The following is a 16,211-nucleotide window of genomic DNA, read 5'->3' as shown; positions in this document are numbered from 1 at the left end:
AACCTTTTCATGCAGAGGGATGTAGGTGTATGGAATGAGCTGCCAGAGGAAGTGATTACAATATTTAAAAGGCGTCTGGATTAATACATGAATAGAAAAAGTTTAGAGAGATACAGGCCAAATGCTGACATGTGACTAGATTAATTTAGGATATCTGGTTGGTATGGAAGAGTTGGAACGAAGGGTCCATTTCTGTGCTGTACAATTCTCACCACAGTGCATTGGAGAAGCCTCACTCAAAAGGCCTGAATATAGTAATCACTGTCAGAGCAAACACTTTGCTACGGAGAAACAACAAAAGTGTAAGTTGGGAGACAGTAAACCTTGGCTTGAAAGCCCATCTTGTTCAGGGCAATCCATGTCCACTCTGCCTAAAGGTTTGGCACCGAGAGTTGCCTATTGACTCAGCTAAGCATGCTTAAACTGAGAAAAGTTAATAAGCAAACCATAATCTAATTTAAATAGTTAACTTAGTGAACATAAAATCTTTTTCAAATTTATTGGTTTTGCTGATAGAACACTACCATGAATTTTGTGCAGCTTACTACAACAGCACAACATCATTCGCGAAAGACTTTGAGTTGTGCCCATGTCACAGCACAGATATTTTCATATCACTAAGGTCACCTTGGTTGTTGTATAGTCTGCCAAAGAAGGCCTACTTTTTAGCAGGAGTAAGTGATTAAGTTATTTATCTTTCCAAACCATTCTGTGTTATCTGTAAGGAAACTTTCATGTTTGTGAACAGCTAGAGCTTCAATATAAATGAAGTTGTTTGGATTTTTTTGACTAAAATAGACAGGTTTTCATCAATGATTTTTACATTTATTACTTCAATGATCTCTATAAGAAGGTTGACACTGACACTAAGCAAAAGCATTGCTTTGTTTGAAATCTGTTACAAGATTATGCTCGTTCAAAAGTTGAATCTATTCCAGCCAGCAAACATTTCTGATTAGTCTGTGAGGGTTATGAAGTAACTTTTTAAAAAATTCCTCCAGGGGACATGGGCTTTGCTGGCTGAACATGCATTTATTACAGATCCCCACATCTGCTTAAAGGTGGTGGTGAGTTGTGCTTGTAAACTGATGAAGTCCATTTGAAACATACAACTGTGCTGCTAGAGATGGAGTTCCCAGGATTTTGACCCAGTAGCACTGAAGGAAGGCAATATATTTACAAGCCAGGATAGCGAACTGCTTGGAGAGGAATCTGCAAGTGATGGTGTTCCCATTTGCTATCCTCGTCCTTCTATTTGGTAGTGGTCTTGAGTTTGAAAGGTGCTGAAGAGCAATGGTGAACTTGTGCAGTGCATCCTGTAGATGATACAAACTGCTGCTACCGAGCATCTGTGACGAGGGAATGAAAATTTTTGGAAGTGATGTCAATCCAGCAGGATTTGTCTTGAGTGTTATTGAAGCGACACTCATCCAAGCAATTGGATGATTTGTACCTTATCGATTGTGGATAGACTATAAGGAGTCAATAGGTAAATTATTTTCTGCAGAATTTCTAGTCTCTGATCTGCTCTGGTAACCTAGTGTTTATGTGCCTTGATGTGACAAGGCTGGAGAGGTTAGATCTGACTTGTTCATTGTGGAATCGCTTAGCTTTACCAATTCATTCGCTGTTTGGCACACAAGTTGTCCTATGTTGTAGCTTCACTGAAAGTGAAGGTGTGCCTGGTGCAGTTCCTGGCATGCTCTCCTGCACACTTCATTGAACCAGGGTTCATCTCTGACTTCATTGAAATGATGTAGTGGTGGATGTGTTGGGCCATATGGTTGTAAATTTTGTTTGAGTTCCATTCTGCTGCTGTTGAAGGTCCAGAGGACCGAATGAATGTCCAGTCTTGAGTTGCTAGCTCTGTTTGAAAATTATCCCATTTAGCATGGTGGTATTTCTACACAATACAGTGTGAAGACAGGGCTTTGTCTTCACGAGAACCATATCATAGTTACCCTAACTGATACTATCAAAGACAGATATGAGTGTGGCAGACACTTTGGTGAGGATGAGGTATCTGAGGCATGATTTGACAAGATATTATTTTGTGATTATGACTGTGTCGGGCAAATGTTGACTAGCAAATGAAACAGGATGTACATTACTGCCATTGATGCCAGTGCTGGAGGACGTGATATAGCTCCAAAGTTAGGCATAGTGCTGATTAACAGGGCTGCTTTATTCTGGATGTTGTTTGTAGGGGATTCCGCAATGGTAATGTCTCTGGTAAATGGTTAAATTCTCTCTTAGTGGAGATGATCATTGCTTGACATATTGTGAAGCCTGAATGTTATTTGCAATTTGTAAGCTCAAACCTAAATTTTGAGGAGAAAGTAAGGTCTGCAGATGCTGGAGATCAGAGCTGAAAATGTGTTGCTGGAAAAGCGCAGCAGGTCAGGCAGCATCCACCTGCTGCGCTTTTCCAGCAACACATTTTCAAACCTAAATTTTGACCAAGCTGCATATAAGCAAATATGGCTTCAGTATCTGAGAAGTGGCAAATGATTGCAAAAATCCTTATTTCTGACTTTATGGTAGAGAGAATATCATTAATAAAGTAGCTTAAATGATTGTACCCATAACATTTATTCTGAGGATCTGCTGCAACAATTTCCTGGGATATTATTGATCTATAACAACTGCAATCACTTTCCTTGGTGCTAGTTATAACTGCAACAAATGACAAATTGCCCCTGACACAAGGACTGCAGTTTTACATTGATTCCTGATGCCATGCTTGTCAAATGCTGCTTTTCATTTAGCACTTTTTCCATGTTTTGACCAAGACTATAATGAGTGTATGAGTCCAATGGCTGTTGTGGAATCTAAACTGTGCATCAGCTAGTAGGTTTTTGTGAAATAAGTTGATGGTTTTGTTGATAACCTCTTCTAAATATTTTGAATCGACCTGTTCATACAAGTTATGGCATTTCACTGGAACAGGTGGGACTTGAACCCAACTTTCTGACTCAAAGGTAGGGTCCCTACTACTGTGCCTCAAAAGCCTTAATGACCTCTTCTATTACTTTGCTGATTATCAAAATGATGATGTAATTGGCCAGATATCCATATTCTTTTGTAGTGACCAACATTAGAGAAAGAGTTTTGAAATTAATATGTATATTTGACTCAGAAGTGAGTTTCCACCCACGTGTTTGCTTATTTTCGCCTTTGTAAAATCACCTGATTCTGCCTCTGTCTCACATCATTTGCTGCTAAAGCACTTGTTTATACTTTAATTCCTACAATCTTAAACACTCAAATGTATATCTAGCCAACCTTCTATCTTTTATCCTTCCATAAACTTAAAGTCATCTAAACTCTGCTGTGTCCTTTTGAGTATCAGTTCCTGTTCACCTGTTCTAACTGATCTGCAACACCTTGATTTGAAAAGCAGGTGTTGGATTTAAAATCCATCCTTGGTGTCTCTCCTCACTATTTTTTGTAATCTCCTTCAGTCCTCTGAGATATCTGCAGTCATTGAACTTTAGTCTCTTTAGCATTCCCAGTTTTAAATTGCACTGTAAACTCTGGAATTCTCTACCTAAACCACTCTAGCTTTCCCTTCCTTTTAAGGTGCCATGACTAATCATAGTTTCCATAAAGACACGTCTCATGGATACTGCTTCATTTGGAAATGCTGAATCATACAATTACCTAAATACGTCGCCTTTGAGTCCTGTTTGCATGTCTCTTTCTGGGTTTAACTCCACTGTTCTTGCTGGCCAACTTAATTTGCATCAGAAGCTTGGCATATTGCTTGTTTTCAAGCATAGCATTCTCTTTGGTTACTAAGATCACTTTATCTAACTCTATCCTGTCACTTCCTCTATGTATAAATATTTATCCAATCATAATGGTGTTTGATTTGGAGGTGGTTTTCCATTAGTAAACTGCCCTTCTGCTTTTGATTGGTAAAGTTTGCAACTCTGGGAAGGTTTGAAAATGTCTTAGTGAATTAATGATGCAGAGATGCCAGTATTGGACTGCGGTGGACAAAGTTAAAAATCACACAACACCAGGTTATAGTCCAACAGGTCTTTTTTGCCAGTACTCGTTTTCGGAGCGCTGTTCCTTCTTCACGTAGCCATGGAGCAGGATCTTAAGATACAGAATGTCTAGCAAAAATCAGTGTCACGCAACTGAAATGATATATTGAACAAACCTAGATCCAGGTTGGTTCAATATATTGTTTCAGTTGTGTGACAGTGATCTTTTGTTATAAATTCTGTATCTTATGATCCTGCTGCACAGCTACCTGAAGATGGAGCAGCACTCTGAAAGTGAGTACTGGCAATAAAGATCCGTTGGGCTATAACCTGGTGTTGTGATTTTTTTTAATTTCGTGAATTAATACTCTGTATTTTGTAAATAATATACACTGAATCTATAGTGTATTAGTTGGAATGAGTGTTTAAGAACTGTTATTGCTGAGCTTTTTCCACTCTCATTGTGATTAACTTCTTTCTATAACCTTGCTGGGTTAGATTTGTCCTGCTTTTTATAAAAAATATATATTGCTTTGATTCTGTACCACTATACTCTACTCTAATTGGCTGATTTTGATTTGTCTCTTTTTCTTTGCAACAAAATTGCAACACAACTTCAAACTGTATTTTGATTGGATTGCTATTGGATTTTCAGTTCTGGGACTAGGGTTCAAATGTAGCCCAGTTGTTAAGGTCAAGCGCCCTGTTAACAGCTAGTCCCTAGCTGGTCCAAAAATAAATGAATTTGGAAATTTACAATCCTTACTTGTGGGCATGTTACTCGACTTTCCATATGAAGATAACTTAATACCCAAGTATGATATAACTTGTGAATTCTTGCCATATTTTCATAGAACAAAAAAAAGCATTTTTTTATAACAACAACTGAATGTGTGCAATATTTTTTAGTATCTTTAATTAAGTAAAATATCTCGATGTGCTTCAAAGCTGAGTTACCAAACATTCACACTGGCAGACCTAAGGAGATATCTGGACAGATCAAAAGCTCTTGAGATGTGGAGACTGTGACCAGTACTAAATAGAATTCTTAATAGTAGTATAACCATCTGAATTGCCAGTACTATTTCTTTGAATATTGGAATAATGATCTCATGTCATACTTTCTTTGCAGTACAGTAGATTGAAGCAAAATGGCTGTCCGTCAGTCAGACCTGGGCACAAATGGAATTACACCTATCCAACAAATGATAGCTTCATGTTCAGGTGCTTTCATGACTTCATTGATTGGTAAGAATGTACATTTACTATTTAAATTTTTGTATTTCAAATATAAGTATTTGTCTATATAGACTTCAGTTTAATTATAATCTGTGTCTGTATGGACTTGGAAACTGAGAGGGCAGTATTGAAGTTTACTGGCAAACAAAAATTGAGGAGAGACGGAATATAACAAATATTGAACTTTACCAGAGATGCTGTATCAACATGCATTATCAAATCTCTTTGAAGTCTTTTTGACTTCAAAAAAAATTTCGAGTGGGTACTCTTTCTTGGATGAAAGCTTGGTCAATGTGCTGTGATGGTTATAGCAAATTGCTGGTGTATTTTTGTTCCTCTTGAACTTTTGACTAGAGTTGCAGATGTGAGTGGGTCCTTAAACAGATGGAATTCGCAATATGTGGTATTTCTCAGCTGTATATATATTTCTGTATTGGAGCTTAGTTTTTAGAATTTGTTTTTAATGTCAAACAATTTTTTTTTTCTTACGTATACCAGATTCTCTATGGTTAAATTTGCCTGTCTTTGTGTTTAAATGCATTATTTAAGTTTAGAATTGGGCAATATTTTTATGTATACCTGTTTTTGATTGTTAACATACCATCATTTTGTCTATTACTTGAAGAATCTTAAAATGCTTTTCAGTTACACCATTTGATGTTATTAAAATACGGCTGCAAGCACAGAGAACTCCGTTTTATAAAGGTAATAAATACAAGCTAAATATTTAATTTGAACAAAGTAGAGTACAGCTTTTCACATCTCCCTTATTGAGGAGTTGAGTACTACCATGTTTTGTTTGATGATTTAAAATAATTGTCTAGGCTGCATCAAATGTTTTGAAACTACAGCATTTATGACTGTGCTGTGCATTTTTAACTTATATGCTACTGAACTGGGGAAAAATAGAAATGAATTCCACTCTTCTCTTTGGTTACTGATCTATTAAAATTGTTGAAAATTCTGTGCTACCAGTGTTTGCCAACATTCCATTGGCCCATGCCAGAACAGGTAATTGGTTAGCTCAGTTGGTTGAACAATGAGATTGCAAAGCAGAATGACACCAACAGCATGGATTCAATTCCCACACTGGCTGAGGTTACCATGAAGAGATCTCCTTCTCAACCACTCACCAGAGGTGTAGTGACCTTCAGGTTAAATCACTACCAGTCATTTCTCTCTAATGAGCCCTATGGTCTTCTGGGACTATGGTAACTTTACTCAGAGGGTCTGTTAGCTCACGTGGCTGGTTTGTGATAACAGTATATTGCCAATAGCCTGCATTCAATTCCCACATCATCCGAAGTTGTCATGAAGGACTCTTCTTTTTAACCTCTCTCCTCCCCTGAAGTATGGTGACCGTCAAGTCAAGCCACCATCAGTTATCTCTCTCCCTGATGAGAGAACAACCCTCTGGTCCAGTAGGGCTATGAATTTTTGTACATGGCATTAATCTGTAAATGTATACTAATTTTAAATACTTTTAATCGTTAGGAAAATGTTTTGTGTATTGCAATGGTCTGATGGACCATCTGTGTGTCTGTGAGAATGGAAATAATGCTGCTTGGTACAAAGCACCGGGGCAATTCAAAGGAACGTTTGTAAGTATATTAGTTTCTTTATGAAATGCATGATTTTCTTAGTGTTGAAGTCACAGTTAAATTAAGCCTAACGAGGTATTAGAAAAAGATTTTTCTCTGGAGTGGGTATGATACTGGGAGCTGTAAAAGGGTGTTTTGAGGATCTGTAAGGAAATGATTCAGGATTAATGAGATTATATTTTTAACCATTTATTTAAAGATTTTTAAGTATGTGTTTAATGTAAACAAATTGGTTCATTTCTTTTGTTAATAGATTTCTGTTTTATTGTTGAAACAAAATTTGCACCAGTGCAAGCTTATGTCTCAGTGAAAGACAACCCTGTTAAAACCAAAACAAAACACACTATGATCTATCAAACCAGATTTCAGTCTGGGGTCTGACTTGTCCAGTAATAACATTAGCTGGGATCATAGCATCCTTTTGGATTTGTGTTGAATTATGGATCACTGTTACAATGCAGGAAAATGCAGCAGTCAGCTTTGCAGGACAAGGTTCCACAGCTATCACTGAGCTCCTCATCTGGTTTGGTGATGTTGATTGTGAGATAAAGGTTAGCCATGGTGCAAGAAAATCTTCCCTCCTTTTCTCATATTCAGACTGATTATAACTGTTACATTTCAAGAAGGACCAGGAGGCTGAAGTATTAAACAGCAGGAGCTTTATTAAGGAGATATTTACTCTGCAAGCAACAAGGTTAGACTAATATGTTTCTCACCAAAAGAGGAAGACATCATCATTACGTCATATGATCAGACTCAGTGACATTCTACTATACTTACACAACAATATCCATTTATTACCATCCTATTAGACCAACAGACTTTGTACAGTATTTCATTAGTGAACTTAGATTAAGTAGATGGGAGGCAGACTGTGCTGGTAGAGGGTTGCTTTTCGGTTTGGAGGCCTGTGACTAGTGATGTGCACGAGGATCTGCACTGGATCCAGCACTTTTTATCAATTTCTATATAAATGATCTGGATGTGAATATAGGAGGTATGTTTAGTATGTTTGTAGATTACATCAAAATTAGTGGCGTAGTGGACAGCAAAGGAGGTTATCTCAGTACAACAGGACCTTGATCAGATGGGCCAATGGGCTGAGGAGTGGCAGATGGAGTTTAATTTCGATAGATGTGAGGTGCTGGATTTTGGTAAGGCACAACAAGGCAGGACTTGTACACCTTACTATTAAGATTCTGGGGAGTGTTGCTGAACAGTGTGCAGGTTCACAGTTCCTTGAAAGTGGAGTTGCAGGTAGACCGGGTAGTGAAGAAGGCATTTGGTACACTTGCCTTTATTGGTTGATATATTGAGTATAGGAATGGGGAGGTCATGTTGTGACAGCACAGGACATTGGTTAGGCATAGACAGAGAACACAGGGGGCCAACACCTTCAACATATTGTCTAGCTATCACCATTGTTAACAGCTAACCCAAGAATGCAACTTTTTTAAATAAAAAAGGTTTGTGATTTTTCACATGAAAGAAGTGAAACTATCACTGTATTCTAACAGATGAAAGGCTTAACAGACAATCAATTTTTCAATGTATAATTTCAGTTACATCACACTGCAAATCTTTGCTATAAATTCTGTGTTACGATCGAGCCCTCCACTACCACCTGATGAAGGAGCATCGCTCCGAAAGCGAGTGTGCTTCCAATTAAACCTGTTGGACTATAACCTGGTGTTGTATGATTTTTAACGTTATTGATGTAGGTATCCATTGCCAGTCACTATATGCAAAAGCAATATCACTTGGAAACTGAAGAATGATTTTGTACGGAAGATTAGAGAGAACAATTTTATAGGTATTCTTACAATTACTGTATTCTCAGAAATACAGAGGAACCTTGATTATCTGGCATTTGATTATCCGAATATTGGATTATCCAGCAAGATCGCAAGGTCCCGATGCTTAGCTAAATTATGTTATCCGGAATTTGATTAGCTGAACGAAATACTGCCTGCTCAAGTACTTCTGATAATCGAGCTTCCTTTGTATATTTGCTAAGATCCTTCATAGACATGGTCAACAAATCAAGTTCCTGGTAATCTGAAATGAAAAGAGGTAATCCTGGAAACACACAGTAGGTCAGGTAGATCTGTGAGGAGAGAAAATTAGTCTTAGATCAATGTCTTTCATCAGCATTTGAAAACTTAAGAAATGTAACAAGTTTTAAGCCAGTACTGAAACAGAAGAATTTATGGTTTGGGAGGATGCATTTCAATGAGTCAGATGAATTGGTGGCCCTTCTAACATTTTAAACACTATTTCCTATTGTGTACATTAGTATAATTTGCAAGATGCAGTGCAACAACTCATAAAGGTTTCTTTGACAGCGCCTTCCTAACCTATGACCTCTGCCACCTGGAAGAACAAGGGCAGTAGGGGCAGGCAAATACATATACTGCCGCCTGCAAGTTCCCCTCCAAACCATGCCATCCTACTTTGAAAACATCTTGCCAATCTTTCACTATCACTGGGTCAAAATCCTGGAACACTCTGCTTAACAGTACAATGGGTGTCTTTACCTACAGCACATTGACTGCAGCAGACCTACAAGGTAACTCACCACCACCTTCAAGAGCAATTAGAAACATCCATTAAATGTTGGCTTAACAAGCAATATGCATGTCCCATGAATGAATCCGACAAAAGAAGATATTCAATAACCAAAGTTATGAAGGTGCAGAAATGATATCATAGGATTATTTGTTCAAAGTCTTGTCTGGAGCACATAAATCATTTTCAACATAAAAGGAAACATTATCATTGGAATTCCACTGATAAAATGTGAAGAGTTAATTGTATTAATTACCTTGTCACACCACCAGGTGTTGCTATGCAGCTTCCCTAATCCTCCTCACCGCTTCTTTTATTCAGATAATTCCACTATTCCAAAGATGAGGTTCTTTGCCTTTACTCCATGGCCTTGCATTTGTTTTCTCTCTACTCTCCTACTGCTTAGGTTTGAAGGCTTGATCACTCAACACTTCCTGTAGCTGCTATAGGTTGATGACCTCCTTATCTCTCAACTTCTGGGTCTCTTCATTCTTTACCTATTGTTCATGTCTTGTCTGTATTAATATGTGATATTACCCCAACAGCTTACCAGATTGTCTCCAACTAGGACTAACACCAACACTCACTGTTTCTATTCCTCTATGCCTCAACCCATGCTTCCTGCTGATTTGAACATTATTTTCTAGAATCTCCACAGATTCCTGAGTCCAGTGGACTGCTTTGTACCTTCCAGTCTCCATTGCTGTCTACATCAACCCATTGCTACACACAAAATTGACCCATTCTACCCCTATACATGTGCAAAAGTTTCGTTTTTAAAAGTATATCCTGTATAAAAATTGTCTCGACATCCTCTGTCAGGCAATATTTTATCTAAAAGATAATCTCCACCTTGATAAACAGCTGGTAATGTTGTTAGTGCACAATTACCAAGTAATGGACATTTCAACAAATGCTATAACCACATCTTTTTAACCTAGAAGAGCACTGCATTGTAGCTCATGAGCCATAGAGAGGTTTTAAAAAAAAATTCTTGCTCCTCAAGAATGTTTATCATTCATCCAGCTGTAACTACAACAGTACTTAAAAAGCTCAATATCATCGAAAGTGCAACAGTTCACTTGATTGGTAACTCACCTGGCAAACTAACTACAGATTACTTCAGATGTGCACGTAAGAGGGACAAGTTCAGTGGTATCGCTATTTCCAAATCCTATTACATCTTAACATGGATGTAAATTATTTCCTGATCACAGCTGAGTCACTATGCAGAAGGTCACTACAAAATAAAAGGATTTCAGTACTTTGAGGAAAAAGCTCACTACTACATTCTCCATGGGACTCAAAATGAACAATCAATGTGAGCTTTGTAACAATAACCATATGCTCAGAATAAATTTAACAAATTGTCATTTATCCAAATTTGGTTTTGAATTTAGTGAATATTTGTCTCCATGAAGAAAGCAATCTGAAGCTTTTAATCTTGCACTCATTAGGACAAATGCAAAAGTATCAAATTTCAACAATTTACACTATAGGAAAAATAGGACCTGATAGTTTGAAAAATCATCTCTGGCTGAATCATTGCCATAGAGAAAGCAAGATTCCCTAATCTCTTGGGGAATTCAAAAAGATCCAGTCATAAAAGTCTCAGCCTCTCCTTTATAACTCAAACCTTCCATTCCCAGTAACATCCTTGTAAATCTTTTCTGTACCCTCTTTAATTTAATAATATCCTTTCTGTAGCAGGGCAACCAGAACTGCCTATACAGTGCTCCAAAAGTGTCCTCACCAACATTCTGTACAACCTCAACATGACATCCCGACTCCTATACATAATGGTCTGAGCACAAGAAACAAGGTATAGAGTGGTACAGGGTAACACAGTGGCCAAGTGGTTAGCACAGCTGTCTTACAGCACCAGGAACCGAGCTTTGATTTCACCCTTGGGTGTCTTTGTGGAGTTTGCATATTCTCCCCATTTCTCCGTGGGTTTCCTCTGGGTGTTCTGGTTTCCTCCTGCAGTCAAAGATGTGGTGGATTGACCATGCTAAATTGTCCATAGTGTCCAGGGACGTGCAAATGAGGTGGTTTTGCCATGGAAAATGCAGTATTATGCGGATAGGATAGGGAGTGGGTCTGACCCTGTTTGGAGTCAGTGTGGACTCGATGGGCTGAATAGCCTGTTTCTACACTGTAGGCATTCTCTGATTCTATCTCTGGGAGAACCAGATAAACATTTGAATCAAGAGCAGTTCAGAAAGAAGACTGAAAAGGAGGATTGAGAAAAGCAGATTGTAGTGGGTGAGTTCAGACAGGTAAATGCACAGAGGTGCAAGGCAGCAGAATTAACACTGAACTAACTGGAAAAGGAGAGGTTTGGGCATTTGGCATTCCCATAGACGTTATTGAAAAAGGAAGTATATAGGGGAGGGCTACTATGTGGATAACAGAACTTATTAAAGATATTATTAGAGAACACTAGATAGGCATGAAGCAAATGAGAGATCAAAGACAGAAACTTTATCGCTAAAATTAAGCAAAAACAGCTATTATACTATAGGTCACCAAATACTGGGAAGATTATTAGCTGTAGACAACGGATGAAAGGAATATATGTCAATTTTAACTGGAAGTTTTGATGATCTTCATATAGACTGGGAAAATTAGTGTGTAAAGAGAAGTGAGAAATTTCTGAAAAACCATCAAGAGAATTTTCATGATTGGTATGTTCAAAGTCCTTGGAAGTAGTGCTGGACCTGAAGAATGCAGTGGAATATGGACGAATTTGTACGGAACAGCTTCATATAGTTACCTTCAGTCAGTTAATTAATTTCTATTGACTGATTTACTTTCTTATCTCTTGTCTGTTAACCAACATCCGTTTATCTATTTAAAGGTTTCCTGTTTCAATCTGTATGTGTGTGTTTACTTATTTAATATTAAAGAATGGTTGTGGTAGTCTGGTGTTTGCCTTGCAAATTGTGTTCCATTAACTTGCTACTTGTTATTTCTCACTGTATTCTTCACAGTTCATATCCTTTCCTAAAGCCACATTTATGATATTTATCATTATTTCTATGTATTGCTGCAATGTGGAAAACTTAACAATAAGTTAATTGCTGCAGTTTATTAATGAATTTTCACAACATCTGTGAATCATTAAATTATCTGCATTTAATTTATTTCCTGACTGTTGCTTTATGATAGCTTTTCTGTTACTTGCCGATGTATTTGTTTATTTAATGATGCAATTTTCATGTGAAATCTTTTGGTGAATTTGATGTTACGCATGGCTGCTGGTTCAGTTATCAGGTTCAGTTCCCTCACCAGCTGACTTCACCATGAATGTCCCTCCTTTTCAAGCTCTTCCGTCGGCTGAGGTGTGATGACCTTCAGCTTAAACTCATTACTGCTCATCTCTCTAATGAGAGAGTAGCCCAATTATCCTTGGACTCTAGCAACATCACCTTCATTTATCTATATTAATTTCCCATTGTGAAAATAGTTGGACTTTAAGGATGATCACCAGCTACATGATTAAATATCTTAATGCCTGCACCCTATAGCATTCTTCATTTACTTCATTTTTATATTCTTCTTTTCTGCTATTTAATTCTCCCTTTCATGCTACTTCTTTTCTAATCCCTTCCCAATGAGTATTTTATATGATCACTCTAGATTATTCCTCCAAACGAATCCCCTCACACTTCTCTGCATTGAATTTCATCTGCTGTCTAATGCAATTCACAATATTTCTGATTGCTGGATCATCTGCAAATTTTGAAATTGTGCCCTGAGTACACACAAGTCTGAGTAATTAGTATATTTCAGAAAGAGCAGGGAATTCATGTAAAACATTGACTCACGGGAACTCCATTACAAGCTTATCTCCAGTCGGAGACATTTGTTCATCATTTATTTTTGATTTCTGTCACTCAAACATATGTCCACATTACTACTATGCCTACATTCCATGAGGTGTAGCCTTGCTCATAAGTGTGTTGTGTAGTACTGTATCAAAAGCCTTTTGGAAAACCATGTATACCACATCAACACCAGAACTCTAATCAACCTCTTTTAAAAAGCTCAAACAGGTTAATTCTTCCTTTTTATTCATTCATTCTACTGTCTAGACCAGCATTTTGTTGCCCATCCCAAATTGCACTGGAGATAGTGGTGGTGAGCTACCTTCTTGAACTGTAGCAATCCTTGTGGTGTAGTGACACCCAAGGTGCTGTGAGGAACAACATTTCAGGATTTTGACCTCGTGACAGTAAAGGAATTGTCAATATTATCCAAGTCCAAGATGGTTATGACTTGGACAGGAACTTGCAAATGATGTTGTCATCTTGCATCTGTTTGGCCTTGGTGGTGATCGACATTCTGGGATTGGAAGGTGTTGTAAAAGCAGCTTTTGTGAATTGCTGCAGTCTATGTTGTTGGGCTGCTTTTTTTTTTTGGATGATATCGAGCTTCTTGAGTGTTATGAGCTGTACCATAACAAGCAGATAGAGAGTAGCCATTCCTCACGTAAGCTTTGCAGATGGTACACCGGCATTGAGACAGGACTTGAGTTATTTGCTGCGCGGTTCCGAACATCTCATCTGCTCTTGCAACTGCTGGCTGGATCAATTCAGTTTCTGGTTGAAATGAACATCCTCATGCTTACAGTTTAGGGATTCAGTGATGGATAATATTATTGAACTTATAGGGATGATGGTTAGATTATTTGATGTTGGAAATGATCATTGACTAGCAGTTGTGTGGATTGAATAGAAATATAGAAGATAGGAGGAGGCCATTTGGCCCTTCGAGCCTGCTCCGCCATTCATCACAATCATGACTGATCTTCCAATCCAACAGCCTAATCCTGCAACAACTACTTCCTGTGGTAATGAATTCCACAGGCTTGCCACTCTTTGGGTGAAGAAATGTTTCCTCATCTCTGTCCGAAATTATCCACCCTGAAACTTCAGACTGTGACCCCCTGATTCTGGACGCACCCAACATAGTGAACATCCTCCCTGCATTCACTCTGTCTACTCTTGTTAGCATTTTATCAGTCTCTGAGACTTCCCCACCCCCTTACTCATCTGAACTCCAGCAAACACAATCCTAACCTAGTCAGTCTTTCCTCATACGTCAGTCCTGCTATCCCTGGAATCAGCCTGGTAAACTTTTGTTACACTCTCCCAAAAGCAAGAGCATCCTTCCTCCGAAAACAAAACCAAAACTGCACACAATATTCGAGCTGTGGCCTCACCAATGCCCTGTATAACTGCAACAACACATCCCTGCTTCTGTACTCAAAGCCTCTCACAATGAAGGCCAACAAAGCATTTGCCTTCTTTACTGTCTGCTGCGCCTGCATGCTTACTTTCAGTGACTGGTGCATACAGGTCCCACTACACATTCTCCTCTCCCAATTTATAGCCATTCAGATAGTAATCTGCCTTCTTGGAGTCATCTGCAAATGTTGAGATGTTTAATTTTGTTTCCTCAACCAAATCTTTAATATGTATTATGAATAGCTGCAGTCCTAGCACCAATCCCTATGGCACCCCACTAGTTACTGCCTGCCAATTTAAAAAAGGCCTATTCATTCCAACTTTTTGTTTCCTCTCTGTCAACCAGTTTTCTATCCATTTCAATACACCCCCCCATCTCATATGCTATAATCTTGAACAACAATCTGTTATGCGGTACTATATCAAATGCTTTCTGAAAGTCCAAAAATACCACATCAACTGGCTCCTCCTTGTCAACTTGACTAGTTACATCTTCATAGGATTCCAACAGATTTGTCAAGCATGATTTCCCCTTCATAAATCCATGCTGACACTGTCTGATTCTGCCACTGCTTTCAAAATGCTCCGCTATAAAGTCCTCAATGGATTTGAGAATTTTCCTCACTACTGATGTTAGACTTATTGGTCTATAATTCTGTGGTTTCTCTCTACCTCCCTTTTTGAATATTGGAGTAACATTTAGGGTGTAGGTTTGCTCGCTGAGCTGTAGGTTTGATATCCAGACGTTTCATTACTTGGCTAGGTAACATCATCAGTGGCAACCTCCAAGTGAAGCGAAGCTGTTGTCTCCTGCTTTCTATTTATATCTTTCTCCTGGATGGGGTTCCTGGGGTTTGTGGTAATGTCATTTCCTGTTCGTTTTCTGAGGGGTTGATAGATGGCATCTAGATCTATGTGTTTGTTTATGGTTTTGTGGTTGGAGTGCCAGGGCTCTAGGAATTCTCTGGCATGTCTTTGCTTAGCCTGTCCCAGAATAGATGTGTTGTCCCAGTCGACATGGTGTTTTTTTTTCATCCGTGTGTAGGGCTACGAGGGAGAGAGGATAGTGTCTTTTTGTGGCTAGCTGGTGTTCGTGTATCCTGGTAGCTAACTTTCTTCCTGTTTGTCCTATGTAGTGTTTGTGGCAGTTGAAACTTTATTGCTGGAACAGCACAGCAGGTCAGGCAGCATCCAGGGAACAGGAGATTCGACGTTTCGGGCACAGGCCCTTCTTCAGGAATGAGCAGAGAGTGTTCAGCAGGAGAAGATAAAAGGTAGGGAGGAGGGACATGGAGGAGGGGCGTTGGAAATGTGATAGGTGGAAAGAGGTAAAGGTGAAGGTGATAGGTCGGAGTAGGGTGGAGGCGGAGAGGGCAAGAAGAAGACTGCAGGGCAGGAAGGCGGTGCCGGGCTGGAAGGATCCGGCGGAGACAAGGTGGGGGGAGGGGGGAGGAAGAAACTGGTGAAGCCCAAGTTCATCCCCTGTGGTTGGAGGGTCCCCAGTCGGAAGATAAGACGCTCCTCCTCCGACCATCGGGTTGTTGTGGTTTGGCGGT

General features: G+C 38.8%; 1 protein-coding gene across 4 annotated transcripts in view; it reads left to right on the top strand.

Annotated features, from left to right (window-relative positions):
- Positions 1-16,211, top strand: part of slc25a40 (solute carrier family 25 member 40) — a 71,591-nt gene that overhangs the window by 4,882 nt on the left and 50,498 nt on the right. For 3 of the 4 annotated variants that reach the window (XM_043690344.1, XM_043690346.1, XM_043690343.1), the window contains exons 2-4: positions 5,128-5,243; positions 5,880-5,939; positions 6,729-6,835. In XM_043690344.1, coding sequence (XP_043546279.1) covers positions 5,147-5,243; positions 5,880-5,939; positions 6,729-6,835 — 264 coding nt within the window. In that variant the 5' untranslated portion in view covers positions 5,128-5,146. The remainder of the gene's footprint in view (positions 1-5,127; positions 5,244-5,879; positions 5,940-6,728; positions 6,836-16,211) is intronic. The other variant, XM_043690345.1, reaches the window with a different exon arrangement.

The sequence above is a fragment of the Chiloscyllium plagiosum genome, chromosome 5, assembly GCF_004010195.1.
Source record: "Chiloscyllium plagiosum isolate BGI_BamShark_2017 chromosome 5, ASM401019v2, whole genome shotgun sequence".
NCBI lineage: Eukaryota > Metazoa > Chordata > Chondrichthyes > Orectolobiformes > Hemiscylliidae > Chiloscyllium > Chiloscyllium plagiosum.
This window is presented reverse-complemented; position numbering and strand designations above follow the sequence as displayed.